General features: G+C 36.1%; 1 protein-coding gene across 1 annotated transcript in view; it reads left to right on the top strand.

Annotated features, from left to right (window-relative positions):
* CNTNAP2 (contactin associated protein 2) overlaps positions 1-21,515 on the top strand; it is a 1,033,176-nt gene that overhangs the window by 610,146 nt on the left and 401,515 nt on the right. Inside the window, exon 10 of the mRNA XM_066557113.1 lies at positions 12,869-13,040. Coding sequence (XP_066413210.1) covers positions 12,869-13,040 — 172 coding nt within the window. The remainder of the gene's footprint in view (positions 1-12,868; positions 13,041-21,515) is intronic.

The following is a 21,515-nucleotide window of genomic DNA, read 5'->3' as shown; positions in this document are numbered from 1 at the left end:
TTCCAGCATCCCCATAATAACCTTTATGGTTTTTTTTTTCTTTCCCTTATCTCCTCTGCAAAACCTCCTTTTGTTCCAAATCACAACAAAATCACCGTGGTGTAACACAGTATAACTCTCCTGTAACTCCTGTGCCCTACTTTTTAGCAGAGTTCATCTAGAGTCAAATCCCTCATCTTTTTCAGAGCTTCCCCAAAATTCCTATATTTCATAGACAAGAGCAAAAAATATAATCTACAGTTCTTGCATCTCCTGCTTCAATTTCCACAAAGATCTACCAAAGCAATACTGTGAGGTGTCACTCTAACAACCAGCAAGAGACACAATAGGAAGGGAATGGACAATAGGGCAATTGACATTATAATCGATTTTCCTGTTCTTTCCCAGGAAACAATAAAGAGTGTTTGTACATAAATAACTGGAACTTAATGCCATACATCCACCTCTGGGCTTTCTGCATAGTTAAACACATCTGTTTCAATAATTTGTATTGTTGGAAAGAAGCTATCAGTAGCTATAGGGAAAAAGAGAATACCCAAAAGAGTTCAAATGCAAGAAGGAAACAACACACCAGGCAGAAGCAGAGTTTGGCTACGCAAGAGGAATATAGATTCTTTGTCCATTGTTCAGAGCTGAAACTGGGAAAGCCAAAGCACAGCTGGAGTTGAAGCTCCAAAGGTATAGAGAAGGATCTAGTCTTTTCTTGGAGGAACATGATAAGAAAATAAAAGGTAACAGACACTGATTAAATACAAGGACACATTTATCAGCTATGGAGTGATCTAATATACATACAGTTTGTCCACAGAAGTTCTGAGATCTCCATCCTCACAGACAGTGAACTGGACACATCCCTAAGCAACCTGCACTAATTTGGTGTTTCCTGAAGAGTAGTTTGAATCACCTAAAATGAAATTGGTTTGTAATTTTATAATTTTATTTTTCATAAATTACTGTAATTTTGGTCTTTATTTTCATGTTCTCTGAGGTCTCACTGAAGAAGCCAGTGTCCATAACAATGGAAGGTAACTGCCTGATGCCTGCTAAAGACTTTAGTTGAACTCCAAGTGAAAATAAATATTTTCAATTTCATACATAATAACTTCTATGATTATTTTGAATATTTAAGAGTATAAGTATTGCATTAATAGTTATACTCTTAAAACAAGAGCTTTAGGATTATAAATATTAATGTAATATTTATACAATACAAAACTCCCCAACAAAATCTTAAAAAGTTTTGATTTCTTTTACACTTGGGTAGCGGTAATATTCTTTGCATATCTTTCCTTGATTCAATGCTTCAGTCATTTTGGTAGGAGTCATTCAGCATTACCGTAGGAGGAAATCCATTGTGGAGGAAGTATATCAATAACATTATTTTCCCTGAGTACTTTAAAGTGTATATTTCCAAGAAAAGAAAAGAAAAAAGAATCTTTCTTTCAAGAAAATAACATAATTCCTTTGCATGTCAGTCAATCAATATCATGCATCCTGAAGCACTTTCAAGAGAAGATTTAATAAGGCTAGGGCAATTTATCACAGTTAAGTCCTGTAAGTTGCTATTCAAAAAAACTCTCATTGACTTTATGTTGAGTCACTTCTCCATGAGGCTTTGCTGCTATGCCTGCTGTGCTTTTGAACAGTCAGCCATGGTGTTTAAGAAATCTCCTTTGTGTCACTGGGCTTGATATTTCTCCTGGGAAGAAAAAAGAAGGATTATTTTGTGGTTTAAGCTTGATGTTTCATTCAATTTCTTTGAAAACAAATTGCCTGATGGTTTTTTCATCATTATTAAAAAAGACAAGAGATTGAAGTTAAATTAATTTTTGTATTATACAATCCACAAATTCTGTACTGTATACATTCCTTGTTTTGAGTGAGCAGACTTGTAATAGAGTAAAGATTGCATGAGCTGAGAAAAAAGAAATGCACCGTAACTCAACAGCTGGAAATTTTTCATTAATTTTCTAATTGTACAAGATTAAAGATCAGTTTCTAATTTTTCCCTTTTTTATTTTTTTTCTTTTTTTAATTTTTTTTTTTTCCTTGAGAGAGAGAGAGAAATAGCAATTTAGAAAAAAATAGTTAAAGAAAATGTGACAGAATGTTAGTTCTTTCCAACATTCAAGTCCTAGGGGTAAGAGAGAAATAAACTCTTGTTTCTTTACATAGCAAATTGTTCCCACTCCTAAAAGCTTTAAAGGATTATGGAGATAACAGAAAATTAATTTTATTGCTATTATTTTGTCCAGAGTTCATTCTGATTAATTTTATGGATTTCTTCCTAATATTAAGTTGAATATGCACTACTCTGTGAGTGGTTTCCATCTACAATACATTTAAGAGTTGATAACTTTTCACTTGAAATAGTTACAAATTATGTGCTACAGATAAATCAGTTCAAATTCAGAAAGGAAACGATGTGTGTTTTTACATTGTAGGGTTTCTCTGATATTTTTCTTCACATTTGGAAAGACATAGTTTACTGTCTTTCAATCAAATTCTAATTCTAATCTAATTCTATATTTGCATTTCTAAATAGGAGTAAGAAAGCTAAATATTTTTAGCTAATAATGAACACCTGAAAAGGAAACAAACAAGAAAAGCCAAAAACCAAAATTAAAAAAAAATACACAAAAAACCAACACAAAAAAGACACAATCCCTCCCCCCAAAAAGACCCCAAAACAAAAAACTCAGATATAAAGTTCTCTTCTACCATTGAGTTAAACCCTTTATTAAGTTAAACCAACCAGTCTGCTCAAATGTGCCTGTAATTTAAACAGTTTATAAATATCTCATAATACAAGCAAATGGCATAGCTAGTCTATTAAAAAGAGCAGTGACTAACAAACACTACTAATTGCTGTGTTTACATTTTAAGTGTCAGAATGATCATGCAATTTTCTCTCTTTGCCTTTCTTTCCTCTTGTCTTCATCTAATACATATTAAAAAATGCCACTGATAAGGAAAAAAAGATTTTCGCACTTTTGATTAATGTCTTTACAGTTATTATAAGTCTTTAAAGCTATTATTAACTGAAAATGTAGAAGAGCAAAAACTTGTTAATCAATTCTGTAGTTTGTAATGCTAAGATTTTAAATTTAATTGCTATATCTATTGTACAAGAGTCTAATAAGCATAAGGATAGCCTTTACATTTAATTAGGTGACATTTTATAGGAGTTTCATTAAGCACCATGTAACTTAATGTACTTGCTCAAATTATATAATTTTATGTGGATATGTGTACAAAAATATGATTAATCAAGGAAAATCTAAGCTTAGCCAAAAAGACTGAAAATTATTATGATAACTTAAAATATTCCCTTTTTTTAAAGTTTTTTTCCCCTTAAGAATCAACAGTGTTCAATGCCACTTGGTATATTTAATGGACATCCTTAGTTTTGACTTATAGAGACCATCTATGGGGTGATATACCAAAGAGATGAATAGGAAAGTACATAAATAGAATATAAATTGATTGATATTCTTAATGTAGCTTTGGGAGTCTGATAAATTAAATTTAAGTCTGTAAATTAAAGCGCTGTAAGATACTGTTAGCAGAAATGTCAGAGTAGACATTTAAGATGCAGTGAATATCAGAATTCACTTCAAATCTGATCGCTTTTCCAGTGATCAGAATTTATTAACAACCAAGCTCCAAGCAATTCTTTGGAGTCAAAAGATTATTGCATTCTCTTGGTAAATCTCTGGAGAGGTTGGTACTGTCTGTAGTTATGGCTGACACTGGATAATAGGAGCTCAGTGAGAAAACTAGGAATACTGGAAAATGTTCAGTGGACGGCCTGAAACCAGAAATAGTGGCTAAGGTACCTAAACCAAATCTCAATTCTAAACTGGTGCAGTTCACCTCAAAGTGGCATACTGTGGTCATACAAACTGTAGCTCAAAGGATTTGTCTTGGGTGGTTACCTACTTATCACTAAATGCTTTTATTTTAACACCTTCGCTAACTGTACTGAAATAATAATTGTTGATTAAAAAATAAATCTCTTAAATACAAGTAAATCATGTTAATATGTTAGCTGAATTGGTTCAATGCCTTCTATACCACTACTTTCATTTGAAGTAAATCCATGTTAGTGATATTGTACTACTACTTTGCAGTACATAAAAATACCAAATAAGTTCATGTAGCAGCAACAAATAAGATTACACAATTAATGCCAAGTGTGCAATACTCATGCTCTACAGCTCTTAAAGGCACTAAATAGGGATAGAGTATTTTATGCTGCTTCTATGTCCCTGACTATAATTATCTCTGGCAATATCTAGATTTTTTTTCTTCATCAGGTATTTTTGGCATAAGTAAGTAAGAGTAACTTTGGAAAATATAGTGTACATTTATTTTCTTTATTATACAATAGAAAGCCTATGATAGATGTATCATATAAGTAATGTAATGTACAAATTTTCTTTAATTTAATAATTATGTCTTTCTGTATTTTCTACAATATCCTTTAAAATGGTATGGAAATTGCAGTAAAATGTTAGATTGACTTAAATTAGCCAAGACTGGCAATAGTGATCATTCTTACTTCTTCTCTACAAGTCAGTAAATGATAATTGAAACTGGCTGCCATTACTCTTATTTGCACATTATTTGAAGAATTATCTAAAAAGGAATATCAGGAATATCTTCTGAGTTTAGTCTAAAACAGACCTCTTGCTGCTTTCATATTTTAGGTTTTCAGCAATGCATGCACATTTTCATTAATGGATACTGGCATATAAAGGTAATAAAACCTTCATCTTAAAACAACAGAATACATTTTTATTGTTTTTAATTTTTCAGATTATATAAAAAATGTTTTAATAATTTATTTAAATGTTACTCTGCTTCCTTAGAAACATTTAATGTTTCTAAGGAAACAGAGCTGGCTTTGTACTGAGAGCATAAAGCTGTGCTTAAATGCCTCATAGTAAGTGAACTATTTCAAACAAAATGGGCTGTTTTCCATTTGTCTCCCATTTAATGGTGTTATTTATATTAACTTTATTACTATCTCAGTGTCTTCATTTATTTTCTTCATTGCCATTTCTAAGTAAGGGATTAAATATTTGTCAAATTTTCTCTTTGAAGTTAGTTGTTTGTCTTTTTATTCTGCTTTTCCTGAGAACCCTTCATTTATTCTTTAGTGGCTGACTACTGTCAAACTCCATTGATGCAGGCAGGAATTAGAGTGATTTTTGGAGAAAAATTAAAAAAAATCACAAAGGAAGTAGAACAGTGAGCCAAAATAAAGCTGGAAAATTATTTGTGCATTGAGTAGATAATACCTAATCTATTTCTGTTGTGATTTGAATAGGTATCAATTTTAACACCTATGTGCATTTTTGACACTATTTTACCTAATTCTTTACCTTTATGCCCCCCATTTTTAGATGCTACCATAATGTGATAGTAATATTTTGTCTTTCTTTTTTCTCAGTAGACAAGAATGTTTTGTGTTAGCTCTCAAATATCTGGGCAAATGTTTGCTTTCATCCAACCTACAGAAAACCAGGAAAACTTCAGAAACAATCATAAAGAGAGAGAAGTCATAAAATTTCTCACAGTCATGGAGCTGGGAGAGATAGGCTTATCTTCTCCATCTCTAAAATGATTAAAACTAGTCTCATGCAATAATTATATTTGTTCTCATCCACCACTGAGTGCTGGTTCATCTTATATTTTGGTAACTGTTGTTATATGCTTGTGTTTCTAAGGCCTATGGCTCTGAGAGAAGAAAAGTCTGCAGCAGATATCTTCAAATATCATAACTGGTTTGCAACAGGTCTTTTTCCATTAAATATTTTTATGTAAGAACTCTAATAGGTGGTTTCTTTTCTGAATCTAGAAGTATTCTGGATTATCAGAAAATATTTCTTTTTCATGTCAGTATTATTTGAACTACTGTATGAAGTTTTCCCACTTAAACTAACAGCAATTTCAGATGTCTTGGGGTATTTATTAAGGCTGAAATAATTTTTCATGAATTAAAATCATGCCTGTGTTCTGCTAAATTATTTAAATTTTCTCCCAGTAACAATAAACCACATGGATATTTTAACATGTAGTCCGGTTTCTATGTGATCTGGGAACAGATCTGTGCTTGGGTACAATCTTCCAGACAATCTTTTTATTTGAAAATGACATGATTTACATATTTTGCAGGAAACAGTTTTGAAAATAGGAGAGCTACCATATTTATAACTACCTAAGGTTAATAATAAAAGAGTTCCTTTGGCACAGAAAAATAAAGGAAAAGGAAAGAGATATCAAACCTAAAGGTGAGATGTACTTCAGTGCCCACTGCAGTTCATTTCCAACTGAAGTGGTGCCAATTACCATGCAACCTGTGTTACAAGCCTGCTATTTTCCAACAGTATTTGGAAGTCCCAAACATATCTGAATATGAATTCTGCGGCAAACCATTTGGAAAATTGTCTCAAAACACTTTTTTTTGAGAAGTCCACTGATGTTTGCACTAAGGTCCACACCAATCTGAGAGAAGCACAGAACCAACAAAGCTGGTAAAAGAGACAGTTAAAATGTATTCTTACCCTTCATTGTTACTGTCAGCAATTTTCCTGTTTGCTACCAAAGACAATATGCCTGGCTTTTGTTTATGCTTTTGTCAGTGCTTTCAAAATTCTAATCCTTTATTTTTTTCTGGGCTGTCATCCTAGGCATTTAATATCTTGTAAAATAGTATTTCTGCAAGTTGGGTTGTGGTTTGAAGATAGTCTGTTCACAGCTGGCTGCTCAGCTGTTATCATCTGAGTATCTTATGGACTTTTTCTTATCTTCCTGTTTTTTTCTTCAATGACTACTTAGAAGCAGTACTGCTATAATTACATGTTCAGATAACCTCTTATTTCTCTGCATGACCTATATCCACAGCTTGGTCACATAACCCTAGAATTTCTCTGGCACACAAATAAAGGAAGTCTGTAGTGCTGTACTGGTATTCTTCATACCTGAAGTAGAGAGGTATTAGAAGCTTCTTTTTAAAAATCTGTATCGAGAACCTGCAAGGAAATACAGCTGGGAGTTAAGGAATGAAAAATGTCAATACTTCTCCAGATCTGGCCCCAATTAATAAGCATAAAACTGGTGATAAAATATTCTTAGAGAAGGAAGTATTGCTGAAGAGCAGGTTTCCAAGGGAGACAAAAAATCAGGAACCACACCACTGGTAGAAAGTGCTGCCAATTCTTGTGAGATCGAGTTAAATTTTTTATCATACTACAAATGACATGTACAGAGAAGATTCTGGGAAGTCCACCAGAGACTTCATTAATGCTAGCTTGTTTTTACCAAGGGGCTCATGTGTGCCCCAGGAGTGCTAGAAGCACATCATCTTCTTGTTCTAAACTCTAGCTTTAGTAAACTCTGTTTTTGTCTCTGTATAGTCATATTTGGGTTTCTTAGGTTAGTAGTTTAGATTTTTTGGGTTAGAGTGCATTGCCTTATTGTCAACCTCTGTATTTCCATAAACAAAACAATGAGGGCAAAGATTAATTTATTAGAAAATTAGCTATTTAAGAAGTTGGTGACTTTCTAACACACAGAGACAAATTGTAGTTCCTATTCTCGTTTGTCTTCCTACATTCCACCAAGCTGAAAGATGCTAAAGTCATGTTTATTTTCATCTTTATTTTCATGATTATATGATTCTATGATTATCACAGCAGTTCTTACAGTTGCTAAATGTGGGATCCAAATGTCATTGCAAACTCCATCCTTAGTCCTTATATTCCCTAATACAGAAAGACAACTACAGTTTAAAAAAAATCTTTATAGAAATTGAAAAAAAAATGTTCTATTTTAATACATGCTGTTCATCCTGTCTGCAATTTGTGTGGTTTATTTCCTGCTCTTGGAGTAGGACTCTTCTAGTTTTCCAGAGTTACTGCCTGTATTACACTTGACACTTAAAGCTCCATTCTGATCTGACTGAAACAAGGATAACATACAGTGAATCTGGATTGGTAGGTGGATCAAGCTTTTCTTTCAGTGTCTTTTCCTATTTATTACACATATGAAACATCAGCTGTATCTTCAATCTAAGTACATTGTTAGGCACTGAGTTTGGGGGTTGTTCTGTGGATCAGAATAACATCTTTTAACTCTGTTTGATTTATATAGAAAATTTTATTACTTGACCCTTCAATGAGACTGTGCTGCTATTTATCCTGACAGATAAAGAGCTTTGTTTCCTATCCCTCATTCTACATAGCAGGAGTCCTGGGCATGTACTTGAAAACCCTACCAATAAAAATCATGGTCAGACTTGAAATCAATCAATTTTTTATTGATTATCCTCCAGCTACCCATGCAACTAGTTGAAGATAATATGGATTACTGGTTAGATATCGAAGATACTAGTTGCTATTTTTTAAATTAAGTGTATTTATTATATTAAAGAAGTAAAATATCAACTACCATCTGTATATAGTCATTGGCCCATCATTAACTTACAAATAATATAAAAGGGGGAAAAAAGCAACCATACACCATAAAGAAAAACTGCCTTCTTGTTACAGTAGAACTTGCATTACATTTCAAAGAAAATCTGAGTGCTTAATACAGGGGTACAAAATAACCTCTGATTGTACATCCAGAATCTAGTATGGCATTTCATTCTTAGATCAAATCTCAGAAACAACTATCGCATCAAGTGTTATGACTATATATACATTCCTCTGTTATTATAACATGAACATGAATGTATTCTTCCTTCAACTTCTTTTTTTAGAATGCCTTTGGTAGAACCTTACTCAGATGATTCAAAAAGAGACATAATAGATCTTGACACTGGAAAAGAAATATGTTTTTTAACACTATAGGTGTTTTATTGCATTTGTTATAGTTTATTTAATTTGTTTATTTAATTATATTGAAGTGACTTAACAAAAGAAATTGCATTAAATTCTAGCTTTTCTGATTTTTCTTGAAAGTTTGAACTAAAATCAGGAGATGTATCTAGAATTTGGCTGTTCTGAGTTTAGTACATCAGAATGAAGTCCTGGAAACAATTTTTCTTGAACACTGGAAAATTCAGATATAATCCATGTCTGACCTTTGCAGTATAATCCCTCCCTTTGTGGTCTTTAAATATGAAAAATAAAATGGAAATGTACAGATTCTTTACACCAGAAATTACAGGATAATGGAGTCTACCTGACTAAGACTTGTGTTTGTAAGCATAAGCATGAACACTGTTTTGGACTGTGCATTTTTAAAATGTACATAGTTTCTTGTCAACAAGAAGATCAATGAAGTGCTGTCCAAATTGTTCATCCATTACTTAGCCTTCCTAGTGTCAGCATTACTGTCAGATTTAGTTAGAGAACTTCATTTATTTAAAATTTCATTCACTGTGGGAAGATGAGGAAGTGAATCATGTCTCAATAATGGGAATCTGGAAGGGGAAGGCATTTTCATGTGTATTGAGTTAAAACCACAAGGTACTAGGTCATTTTGAGGTTTGCATTTAAGGCAGAAGCTTTGCCCCAAATGATTCTGACCAGAATAATCTTAAATGTCCAGGTCTCACCAAAATTAATACACATTAGATTGTATACCTGGTAGTTCAAAAACAACGTGGGTAAGGCTTATCTAGTAGCTTTTATTCTTTTTTATGGGAAACATATGGTTGAAAAAACCCATTCTTCCCTTCCCTGTGGGATGGGAATTATTTTCTGAAATTATCTCTTAGCATAACTACCTGTTAGAGCATAGCATGACTGAAATGCTTTGACACCCAGTCAGCCCCACAGATTTATTATGAAATGTGCTGTAGTAGTGCATAAAACTCCTGCATCTTCCAGTTTCTTACATGACTAGAAACAGCAAAGGGAATAGCTGTTTCTAGTCAATAGACAGGCAAACAAAGGCATTTACATGGGAAAATTATAGTCTTCATCCATTGATAGATACAGAAAAATTCAGAATCCTAAGCTGATTAACACTCAGGGTACACTACTCTCTTGGATAATGGAGAGAATCTTGATTTATGTAGTTAGGTGAGGAGCAGCTGCCACTTCCAGCCACTCCATCCCACAACTCCCTCCTGCTCTAGCCAGTAAACCCAAAGACATGGGGACTCCACCGAGGCTGAGGGACCCAGCTGCCACTCCTCTGTGCACAGGTTCAACCAGTAGCAAAGTGCAGAATATGTCAGAGAGCAATAATAGCTGTGCACTACTACAGTGCACACTTGGGATGCAGTGAAGCTGAGAATCTCGTATTGAAATACCTCTGGGGTTAGTTCTGGAATGGTCTCAAATTGTTGAATCTAATAATACATTTTTCACTTAGATATTTGGTTCATACTCTTTTTGATGTGAACAGTGAATTGTTGCTCTCAGTTTTGATCTTGTTTTTCAATTAGTGTTTGTAGGATGGTGGATAACCTTTCATTATAATCAGATGTATCTGTATAATTTCCTTGGCTTTGCAGGGTTTACCCAAGTATCACTGTTTACCCCGGTGATGATAACCTTGAATTTAATATTTAAACCAAAGGAATGGTGGAGGTGCTCTGAACCCAGAGGTGATATGCAGGTTTCCAGCCCTGCTCTGGTACTGCACCAAAGATCTAAATGAAAATATGCTTTGTGTTATTTTGGAGATTCTTACCTGGGAGAGGTTCTAGGCTTCAGTGACAGTTCAAAAACACACAATTACACTGAAAGAGTAAGCTGTTTAAATATAACTGGGGAAAGAGCCTGGTAGGAACATGCAAATATTGTGTTTGCATCCACCAAACAACACAGAACCAGCTTGCACTTTTTTCTTTCTCTTCTGTTGTCTGTAAAGCTTCACATAAATCCCTTTAATCACTCTCTAGAAAGAACAACTTAAAGAAAGAAGGAGGCAGGTTTCTGAAAGCCCTGTTCTCTTTTCATCAGATAAGTCACTAGCCAATGCCCTGCTGGAAAGACAATATAGATCATGTCACTACAGCTTGATTTTTATGCCTGTCCACAATAACAATTCCTACAGTCCATGATTAGCACTTTTTCTGTGGTTGGTTGGTTGGTTGGTTGGTTGGTTGGGGTTTTTTTTTGGGGGGTAGCATTTGAGATGATGAGGGTATTATGCACTAGTTAGGATTTGGGGGATTCCCAAGGAGCTTTTCCTTTTCCATCAAATATGTGTTAGTGTGATGTTGTTACGCATGAGTCTCATAGCAGTTTGTGGCTTCCTGTAATAGTGTCATAATTCTAGTCCAGAGCTGATACAACCTCAAGGCATGCACAGCTTCTTGAGATACCTGTCAGAACTAACTTTTAGCATTGGCCCAGCTTAATTACTATAGCACTCCTGATTAATTCTGTGCCACCACCAGTGAACTCTGCAGTGAATGCTTACTAAAGTGAGTCAGGGAAATTTAGAAGCTACCAAAAGCAAATTTAGCTCATGGGTGGGATCACTTTGGAAAATTTTAAAAAGTATTCACGATGCTATGAAATCTCTGGCAAAGCCTTTTAGTTAAAATGTATCTTAATTAGATTTTGGCAAAGACTTCTGTGTAACTAGTTGTGGGGTTTTTTATTATAGGTGCTGTATTAGGCATCATCTAGCCTCAAGCACCTGTTGCTTGTTTTTTCTACTTGTTGCCCTCTTTTTCAGCCAGTTCAACTATTTATGTGGCATGTGAAAAACTGTATCCAGGAACATCACTTTTTTCTGTCACTGTTTGAATAATGTCTGTTTGATAATCTTCTATTCTCCTGTCTCCAAAAATGCTATTGAAGAGGCCATAAGGCATTGGAGATTGGCAAAGTGGATAGAAAAGTGGGAGAAGGAATGGGAGCTGTAAAATCTGTCTTAGCCACCACAGCAAATGTGTATGCCATTTTACCCTTGTCAGAAAAGTACTGCATGGCTGGCCATCTACCTAGCTGAAATCTTCAACACCTTTATGAATTTTTGAGGATTTTTACCTTCTTTGCCTTCTTTTCTTTTTTCTTTTCAATAAACTCTCCTCCCTCTTCCTTCCTGCTCCCATCTTAAATGAATTGTCTTTTTCTTATAAACCTTTCATTGCTGAAGGTTTATAAGTAGTGAATTAGTCTCTCCATCCACTGTCTTATCAAGGACATTTTTTCTCAAGTAAATTGACGTGTTCACTTCTGAAGGGCATTCAATCAAACAATGGCATACAAACATGTTCTGTCTCCCTGCCTTTGCAAGACACTAAGTCATTCTCATCTTTTGTAAACCGCCTTCAAACACAAGAAAATGAATGTATTCAGAGCAAAAATGAAAATACTACAGAATGTCCTCAGATTCCTCAGAAGCGATCAAGGATGTTAGATTTTGGGACTATTTTCAAGTTTGCGTAAAGATTCCAGCACAAGTGTGAAGTATTCTTTATCCATGAACAAAAAGACAAAGTGACAAAGACTGGAAACCTAGCTCCAGAGAAGGCTGAACTGGACATTCACTTCATGGCTGCATTTGTAGTCAGAAAAATCAGAGAAATTAGAATGGGAGTTCTAAAATATAGCAAGGAGATAAATCCTTTTCCTACTCCAAGAATATTTGTATGAGAAAGAAGGAATGAGAAGCAGCAGCAGAGAATACTGGAGGAAAAGGTAGCAGAAAACTTCCATCCTTTAGACAAAAATCATCAGTTGTACTGTATAAATTCTTTCAGGTAGTTGAGAATTACCTAAATCAATAACATTGCAATGTAAATTAATAACTTTATAATATTTCCTTACCACATTGCCTTTGTTCTACCCTCATCTAGGAAAACCTATGTTTCTTTTCCTTTGAAAATATCCTGGCTTAAGTCATAATAGATGAGGTTAATAATGCTCTTTCTTTTGCTTCTCTGCAGGGTTTCCTGTACAGATGAATGACTCAGATCACTCCCTATTTGAGCATTCTTTCCAAGGATGCATGCAGAGCATTCATGTGGATGATCAGCTGGTGGATTTGCATGCAGTGGAGCAAGGAGAGCTGGGAAGCTTTGCCAATGTCACCATTGACATGTGTGCCATTATTGACAGGTAAGTTGTGGAGAGATGACCCATACTCTGATACACTGACACATCCTTCATATTCTGAAAATATACAGTGATCCAGAAGAGGTGGTCCTGACACTGCCAGTGATCATCTCAAGGCTAATGGGAACCAATGCTTAGGTGGTTGGATGGAGATGATGCCTTTAAATTGTAGACTGTGTAGGGTGCAGTAGAAAGCAACTCTCAAATCTCTCCACCCACCAGCAGAGGAGGAGGTGAAAAGTTCCTGTAAGTGAGGCTCAGGCTATATGTCAATAAGGCAGCTGCCTTGAATAGAGAAAAACTCCTCACACATTTTGTCTGTTTCTCAGACGATTGTTAGGAGACCTTTTTGCAACTAGAAGTTGTGTCTCCTGGCTTCAGCCCCTTGTGGCTTCTCTGTGTTCCTCAGAGAAGTAAAGCAGGTCTGCATGCTTGCACATCAGTGAATGTAATAAATGCTCTAACTTAATTAAAGTAGTGCTTACAGGATTTGGTTTTTTTTCCAGTCTGAGAAGAGTAATTGAGAATTAGGGCAGCCTTTTGCTTAGGCACTACCTTTTCAACCACTTACCTGTATTCATTTTTGTTGCTTATGATTAATGGTTTCTTTGTTGGTAAAAAAAAAAATACCAGGAAAGACAGAAAGAACAAGTAGCCCAACTCTTGAATGCAGGCAGCTTGGCTTATCATGAAAATTACCTTACATTAAAGCCATTGCAAGCCTGCTGCAAAGCTGAAAATGGCTTTTTCAAATAGTGCTCTGAAAGAAGCAAGGACTACTAGATCAGAGAACCATGGAATAATTCAGGTAATAGCCAACTACTGGTGCTCATGACGCCCTCTAAAAGCAGGGCCAATTTCAAAGCTACATCAGGTTTCTCAGGACCAGTTGAGCTTTGTATATCTCCAAGGATAGATATTCTACTGGCTCCATGATTTTGGACAGCAACAACAAATATATGCATAGTTGTAATAAAGAAATGCATTCTTTTAATTTCCTACTTTATTTTAAGAGCCTCTCAGACATAGATGCTACTGTGAAAAAACCAAAATATAGCATACTGCTTTGGTCTTGCAAAATGCCTTCTCTTCCTGAAATGTAGACATCCATTTGCACTAAATGAGTTGTGGTAGGTTGACCATGGCCAGCAGCCAAACTCTGCCCCTAAGTTTAGCTCTCTCCCTTGTCCTGAGAGATGGGGAGAAAAACACAAGAAAGGCAAAAATACTTGTGGATTAAGAAGACAATTTAATAAGAAAAGAAAAAGCTGCACATGAAAACAAAGAAAAAAGATAAATTTGCTCACTGCTTTGCATTGGCAAGCAAATGTCCAGCTGCTCCCTGGAAAGCAGAGCCTCACCTCAGCACATGTAGTGATTGTTTTGGAAGAGAAGCTCCATAACACTAAACATACTCCTTCCCTCTTCCATCCCCTGAGGTTTTATTGCTGGGCACGCTGTTGTGCCATATTGAATTTCCCATGGGAAAATGCTTCCAAAGTCCCTGCTTCCAAATGCTCATTTTGGCTCAGCTACCCCAGCTATGTCCTTGGGCAGCCTCTTACCCACCCCCTTCTCCTGGCCTTTAAGGGGAAGGGTGTGCAGGGAAGCTGTCCAGCAGCCAGAAGAGTGATCTGGAACAGCTTTGGTTTTATTTTTTTATGGTTTTAGCTACAGCTGGGGAGCACAACACCTATGGACTGCTGGGAAAAAGGTTAATTTAGTGACTCCATCCCAGCCAGACCCAGTGTACCACTGCAGTAATCTCAGGGTTACAGGACATGCTTTGGGCTGTACCAGAGAGTTGCTCTGGCATGTCAGGCCACTTTATACTGATTCTCCTCATGGAACTGTTGAAGGTTGAAGTCATAAGGAAGCGAACATATGACAAGTTGGTTTTGTAGGGGAGAAGTTTGTTCTGTCTCCTCACACATATCTGAAATTAAAAAGGATTTCTGTGGTCAGTATTTGTCATATTGACTTGGTTTTGTTTTTAATATTTAGTTTTGGAAATGCAAACTGACTTGAAAGAAAGGACATGAAGATACAGCTAATTAAGTCTCTGCTTTTCCTCCAGTGGATAAATTTAAGCTTATGCAACAATTTGTATTGATCTCAATGACTGAACCCATTTATGCCAGTTTCTATTAGAAAAAAATCCATTATTAGAGCAAAGTTAATCAGAATTAGGGTTTTGAAATATATTACAATGTAATTACAAGTAACTTACAGTGTAAGTTAATTAGTATCAAAGCTTTATGATACACTTATGAAATACAAGACTTAAGGCTTCCTTTATGTTGAGCAGCTAATTTGAAAGTTGAGTTCTTGTAGAAGTTACTATTTAGAAGCTATTTCTTTTTATTACACATTATATACATCCAAATATTTCATATAATGCCATGTGCCACATGAAAGTTATATATAGTGGTGTTTTATGATTTGAAAATATTATGCTTTCTATATTTTTGTGTATTATATATTAAGCTTATTACATATCTATAAACACCTATATTCATAATGGAGTTTGGCAGAAATAACAGTGTTTTATCTATGCTTACGTATATATGTATTTATATTTTCTTTATATAAGAGAATATATTCACAGTCTGCTTCTCTCTTCTACCACCTTGAGGGCTGATATCATGCTCATAAAAGCTAAAAGTGTATGGCTTACATTTATGCTTTTTAAGCACAGGAAGATTGTGTTGCAAGCAGAGTAGCAGTTGTATAGTCCCAGGAAATTAGAATAATATCCAAAGAAGTTTCTTAGGGTTGGCTTTGATTTTTTCAATGATTGAGATGTAATCAAGTTTGTTGTTTTCCCTTTAAATTTTATTTCTCGTTGGTTTGCACTTTAGAACAAATCCTTTGGCTGAGAAGTAACAATGCCAAGCTTTAGATCTGACTGGATTTTCATGGCTCTCTTATTAACATCTGCAGATAAGAGTTTACAAGCACTTCTACAATATGACATTATATATAACATTTTTATGCAGCTTTCTTTTAAGGAATGCCAGTACCATGTGTGCTATATATCAACTCAATTTCTCTTCCTTTGAAAGGGGAAGATACCGGTGGCTTGTCATAGTGTGATCCTCCTGCTTTTTTAAACTAGTTTGGATCTGAATCATAAAGGCTTTAGTCATTATCATCACCAACATGAAAATTGCTTTCATAGCCACACTTCAGTAAAGAACCCCACTGGGCAAAAAGATAAGCTGTCACATTGAATTATTCTTACTGCAGGCTTCTGCCATTTTGTTCAGGGGACAAAAGGTGAAGTTGGAAATGGTGGCACTTTTCATCATTGGGCAGAGTGGTTAGTAAGGAGGGGAGAGTTTTCTCAGTGAGAAAATAACAAAAGTTACTGAGGGTTTGTTGAGTTTTTAGGCTGCACCTACCTGAGGGTAACTGCTTCCAAAGTCCCAGGTTCTGCTGAGCTAAACTATGGCCTGGTATGGAAAAGGTTTCTGCATTTTATTTCCAGCAGTTTTGAAAAATGTGAGAAGACTAGTGATGTTAGAGTATTCCACTTGTACTTGGGAAATACAAGTGTTGAACCAGTGTATTTTTATTTTGTCTTCCTCTCCTCACATGAGCATTTTTTTATTGCACAGATTGCAAGCTGAGATGTAATTACAGGGGAATACCAAAGCTAAGGAACCTTCTCTTTTTACCAGTAGTTAAATAGTATAAATGCATATAATTTCATGCAGGTATGTATAATTATAGGCAGTTAAAATGCTACTCAGAAAAAAAAAAATCATCCCTATTTCTGACTCTTAATTACCTATAATTACATTAGCAATGGAAGTTGCATTGTTGTCACAGTGATCCACATGTTTCATTGCACAGGTCCCTTTTCACTTCCTTTACTTAACATTAACAACCTAATGTGTTATAGTCCAGGTGGTACTGTTGTACTTTCAGATTTAAGCACAGGACACTGAACAAGAATTATTACCCACAACTAAGTTATCCCGGCAGTCTTGAAGAATTTCAAAGCTTTCCTGTCTTTACTATAGCTAGAATAAGGGATTTTAATCACAAAATCACAATGATGGAATACTAAACTGATTTCAAAATACAGTGTCAAATCTGCCATTGGAAATTATGCTGCATGTAAGCCAATTTTGATGAAAATTTCTGTGTTACATGTGAAAAAATGGAGGGGAAAATTAAAACTTTTCATGTGGCTTTTTCTGGTGTTTTATGAATGAGTAAACAGTGTGATTCTCTCTGTAACACAATGAGATGAATTAGATACCAGTTTCTGAGAATAATTTCACATTAAAGAATAATTTAAGTAATCAGATAGGTGCAGCAGAACATTTCTGGGTGATTATTACTTACCTGCTGTGGGGATACACTCTGTATGACAGCTTTAATCCCATACAGCCACATTCTGTCAACTGATTTTTTGATTGCTAATCAAAGTTTGAAATAATTCATCCAAATAACAGAACACAGCAAGCATATTGGTACAAAAATATGGCCACACTGTAACTGGCAGCAAGACAAAATTTCTTTGGAGTTAAAAATCGTCATGTCAAATAGTATTAAAGTTCTTAATTTCTGGATTTATACACAGGCTTAGGATCCTGCCCTTCCTTCCTGCCCTTTCCCTCTCTCTGCCAGTTCAGTGGTCAGACAGACAGACAGACATCATCCAGCAGTGCTCTGCATGAGGAACAGATGACACAACAATGTCCTGACTGGAAGCAAAATCTGCTTTGCAGTTCAGTTTTTCCAACTCAAATTCACAAAAAGGAAGTTATGTAGGACTGGGAAGGGCTGAAACTATCCCATGGCTTCAGCCTGCGGATATTCCTGACCATAATAATCTAACTCAGTCCAGAAAGGTGACTTTGTAGGCAGAGATTATGTCTCAGATGACAATGATTTTAATACTGTTTACTATGTCCATTATATCCATTATGTACCAGAGTACACAGTGACAACTGCCATGTTATTAACACAGATTAGTAGATAGCTAGGAGGTCAAAAATTCTACAGAGCTAACCACAAAATAGGAATAGTTGAATTATCTTTCTTTTTGAAGTCTCTCTTAGTTTTTTGCAATATTTTTTGCTATGAAAAGATCTCCACTCTCAAAAAAAGGGATTGGGGAACATTGTAAAAATCAGTGAAAAGAAAGCATGAGAAGTATTAAAAATTGAATAAACTGGAATTTTCCATGTGTTAACAAACCGTGTCCCTTGCACACAACTGGAAATATTTTAATAACTTTTAAAATTTAACAGTCTATGCAGTACTTTTCTATCATCAAGAACTTGGCTGGACCTTCCTGTCCAACCGTCATTAGTTAGAATGGGACTCCCCAAGACAACAACAGAAAGACAGAATAAGATTGTGATTAGATCATGGAGGTGTCAAAAAAAAAAAAAAGCCCTTTTAAATACTGTAATAGAGTAATCAGTAATTCTTTAAACAAGTTGGAATGGTTTGAAATGCAGATTGTTTGAATGCTATTTTATTGCCTTTGCCATGTTTTTGTTTTTTCACTTTATCCTATATTCTAAAAGTTACAATAGTCAGTAACATCCTTATAAGACTCTTTCAAGTAACTGTGTAGGTTGTCCATCATTTTGTAGCTGGATGCCTGAACATTTTGAAATCTCAGAAAATCCTCAGTTGTTCTTTTTCTTGTATTTAGTCCTATTTAAGCTCAGCACAGAGAGGAAAAAAAGATCTTTCATTTTAACTCTAATGAATACTAATATCTTTGTTTATTATTATTCTTTAAAAATGTAAGCTACTGAAATAATTTTCTTGTGAAAGTTGATTATTTGTTCATGAAAAACACTTGCTCGTGCAACAGCAAGAGCTAACTCAGTAAATATTTAGGCATACTTCAGAGGAGGAGGAGTATGTAATGCAGAGCTCTGCATAAATTGACAGGTAATAGAGGTAGTCTCTGAGCTGCAAGATTATTTTTCTCCGTGGCCTGAAGGAAAGGTAACAGCACGGGGTTTGTTCTTGGGAGCAAAGTGGCAGAGAACGCGTCATTGTCACCCAGCAGCTGTGCCGAGTGCATGGTCACCAAGGGCAGGGACAGCATTCTGGGCCCCCTGGCACAGGGACGGCCTTGGGGCCAGCATCCCAAAGGTTCTCCTTTGAAGATGCTGGGAGGAGGATGAGGCTGTTGCAAGTGGGATTGGGAATGGAGCACACCATCACCCGTGTGGCACAGTGCCACCATCCTGCAACACCACAGTCACAGTGCCCTGGAACAGGATAAAAGAGAACACCCTCCCATCTCCCACTGCTGTAGTTGGCCTGAAATCAGCTGGAATACATCAGAGAGAAGTTCCTGAGGAGCTGGTAGAATCACTTGAAGCTGAGGGAGGGGAACTGGAGGCAGGACAGCTCTTCTGGAGGGGCTCCACTGCAAAACCAGTTCACGGCAGAGTCCCTTCAAAGTTCATCTGAGGGATTGAAATCTTTTTTTAGTGGATAGCCATGGCAAATGGGTATGTACACAAAGGGAATGTACTTAAGGACTACTCCCTGTCCTCATACTCCTTGTGGAGCCAGGGGCAGCAGTCATAAGAAAAGAGGTGCAGAGGTGTTGCAAAGGATCCCAGTGCTTGGAGCACACATTGGCGCCCTGCCAGGTGCAGGAAGGATTCTTGCTCGCAAGGTGGATCAGGCCAAGAGCATTTGCTCATTCTTGGAAGACCCTGCCATGGACTCAGTTGGAGCAGAATAGAAGTCGGGCTTCGCCTGGGAGGTATGCCCACTGTGTAGGATGAGGAAGCAGGTCTTGTATAGTTCAGGGAATAGCTGATTACAACCTTTGGGGTCAGGAAGGAATTTTCTGCTGGGGAAGACTGGCACTGGCCCTTGGCAGGTTTTTGCCATCCTCTGCAGCATCAAGCATGTGCTGTTAAGGTTTTCCCTGGGCACTCTTGGCCAGGTTGCTGCCTACTGCTCATGACCCATGAAGATGGGCAGCCTCTTGTCCCCTGCAGCACCTTTCACCTTCCTCTGCAGCACTGAGCACAGCCCTTGGCCTCCTTTGGGCCATTTTGACCTGCTGCCTGCTGCCCTTGTGCCTCCCATCCAGTGGGAGGAAGCTTTCCAAACTTCCAGGGTGGGGCCAGGGGGGACTCCCATGAGTTGCTTCTTGTTCTTGGTGACATTGAGCACAGCCCTTGTCAGGGCTCCTCAGGGTCACTAGGGTTCTGTTCCTGCCTACTGCATTGCACCTCCAAGGCACCACTCATACCCTGGATCTTTCTGGCTGTCTTCCACTCCCTTCACCATCTTTGATGCCCTTCTTGGGATGCATTCAAGTACTTTAGCATAGTTGTTTTAAAAGGTGAGGCCACAGTTGCAGGGGTTCCTGCCATCAAGGCACACACCTGTTAATGTTTACTAATCTGGTAAGATTAGCAGGGAAAGGATTTGAAGAAAAGTTGATAATAGTGGCAAACTTTTAAAACATTATTTAAATAATTTTGCAAGTTGTTTTGGCAAAACCTTTGCTTTTTTTTGCTATCTGCTACAACATGACTAATATGGGAATGGCTTAATCAAATGAAGTAATCTATAATTTATAAAAGTTGTGAGCAAAATCTTTGTGTGGAAATGAATTTCTTGGTTTTTCTTACATGCATTAGTTTGCTCAGGGGACTTGATTGAATGTGCAGCTTGTATTACATTCATACATAATTATTATTTTATTCTCATTCTCCTGTGGGGAAGATGAGAGCACTGAGCAAACATCCAGAAAGCTCTCTCTTGGACATGAAATTTATACTCTCCCACGATTAGATGCTAAATATTTACCTGATCCCATAATAAAACTGTTGAAACTAGCTCCCTGGTAACTCACCTGGGTTCTGGAGTCAAACTGCTTTGATGACTGTGTCATGTTATTCATCACTTATTGCTCCTCATCAGTTCATAACTGAAAAAGTTAATATTTTATGCAGATTGCTTATTTTTTGTGATTAAGATATCTTCTCCTGGATGAACAGTGCTGCTATTCTTAATAAAACTGTCTCTACACATTCATTCTCCAAAATAAAGGAAACCAGGTTGTTGTCTCAATTTTAAAGTTTACAAAACATTTAACCAATGAAAAGAAGTTTCAGGAACTGTCTGTATTACTACTAATCTTTAAATAAGACTAAAATTGCATCATCCTCTCATTTGCATTTGTTAAATATTAATCTCTCAGATATGAATATCAGTATTTCCACCATTTTTTCCCATTAAAAAAAGTGGATAATCATTATCCAAACAAGTAGACTCTCTGTCTACTACTGACTGTAATAAATTTGATTATATTCTATAACTAGTAGGGATGGTAATATTTGATATGTATGACATAATGTTGTAATAAGTAATAATGCCATATGCTCTAAATATTTTCCAGATACTAGAAACAAATTCTTGTAGGCATTTTCTTTCTGTACAATACAATTAAAATTATAACCAGTTTTA

The sequence above is a fragment of the Molothrus aeneus genome, chromosome 1 (genome assembly GCF_037042795.1).
Source record: "Molothrus aeneus isolate 106 chromosome 1, BPBGC_Maene_1.0, whole genome shotgun sequence".
Classification (NCBI taxonomy): Eukaryota; Metazoa; Chordata; class Aves; order Passeriformes; family Icteridae; genus Molothrus; species Molothrus aeneus.
The sequence above is the reverse complement of the archived record's forward strand: the minus strand, read 5'-3'. Positions and strand labels throughout refer to the sequence as shown.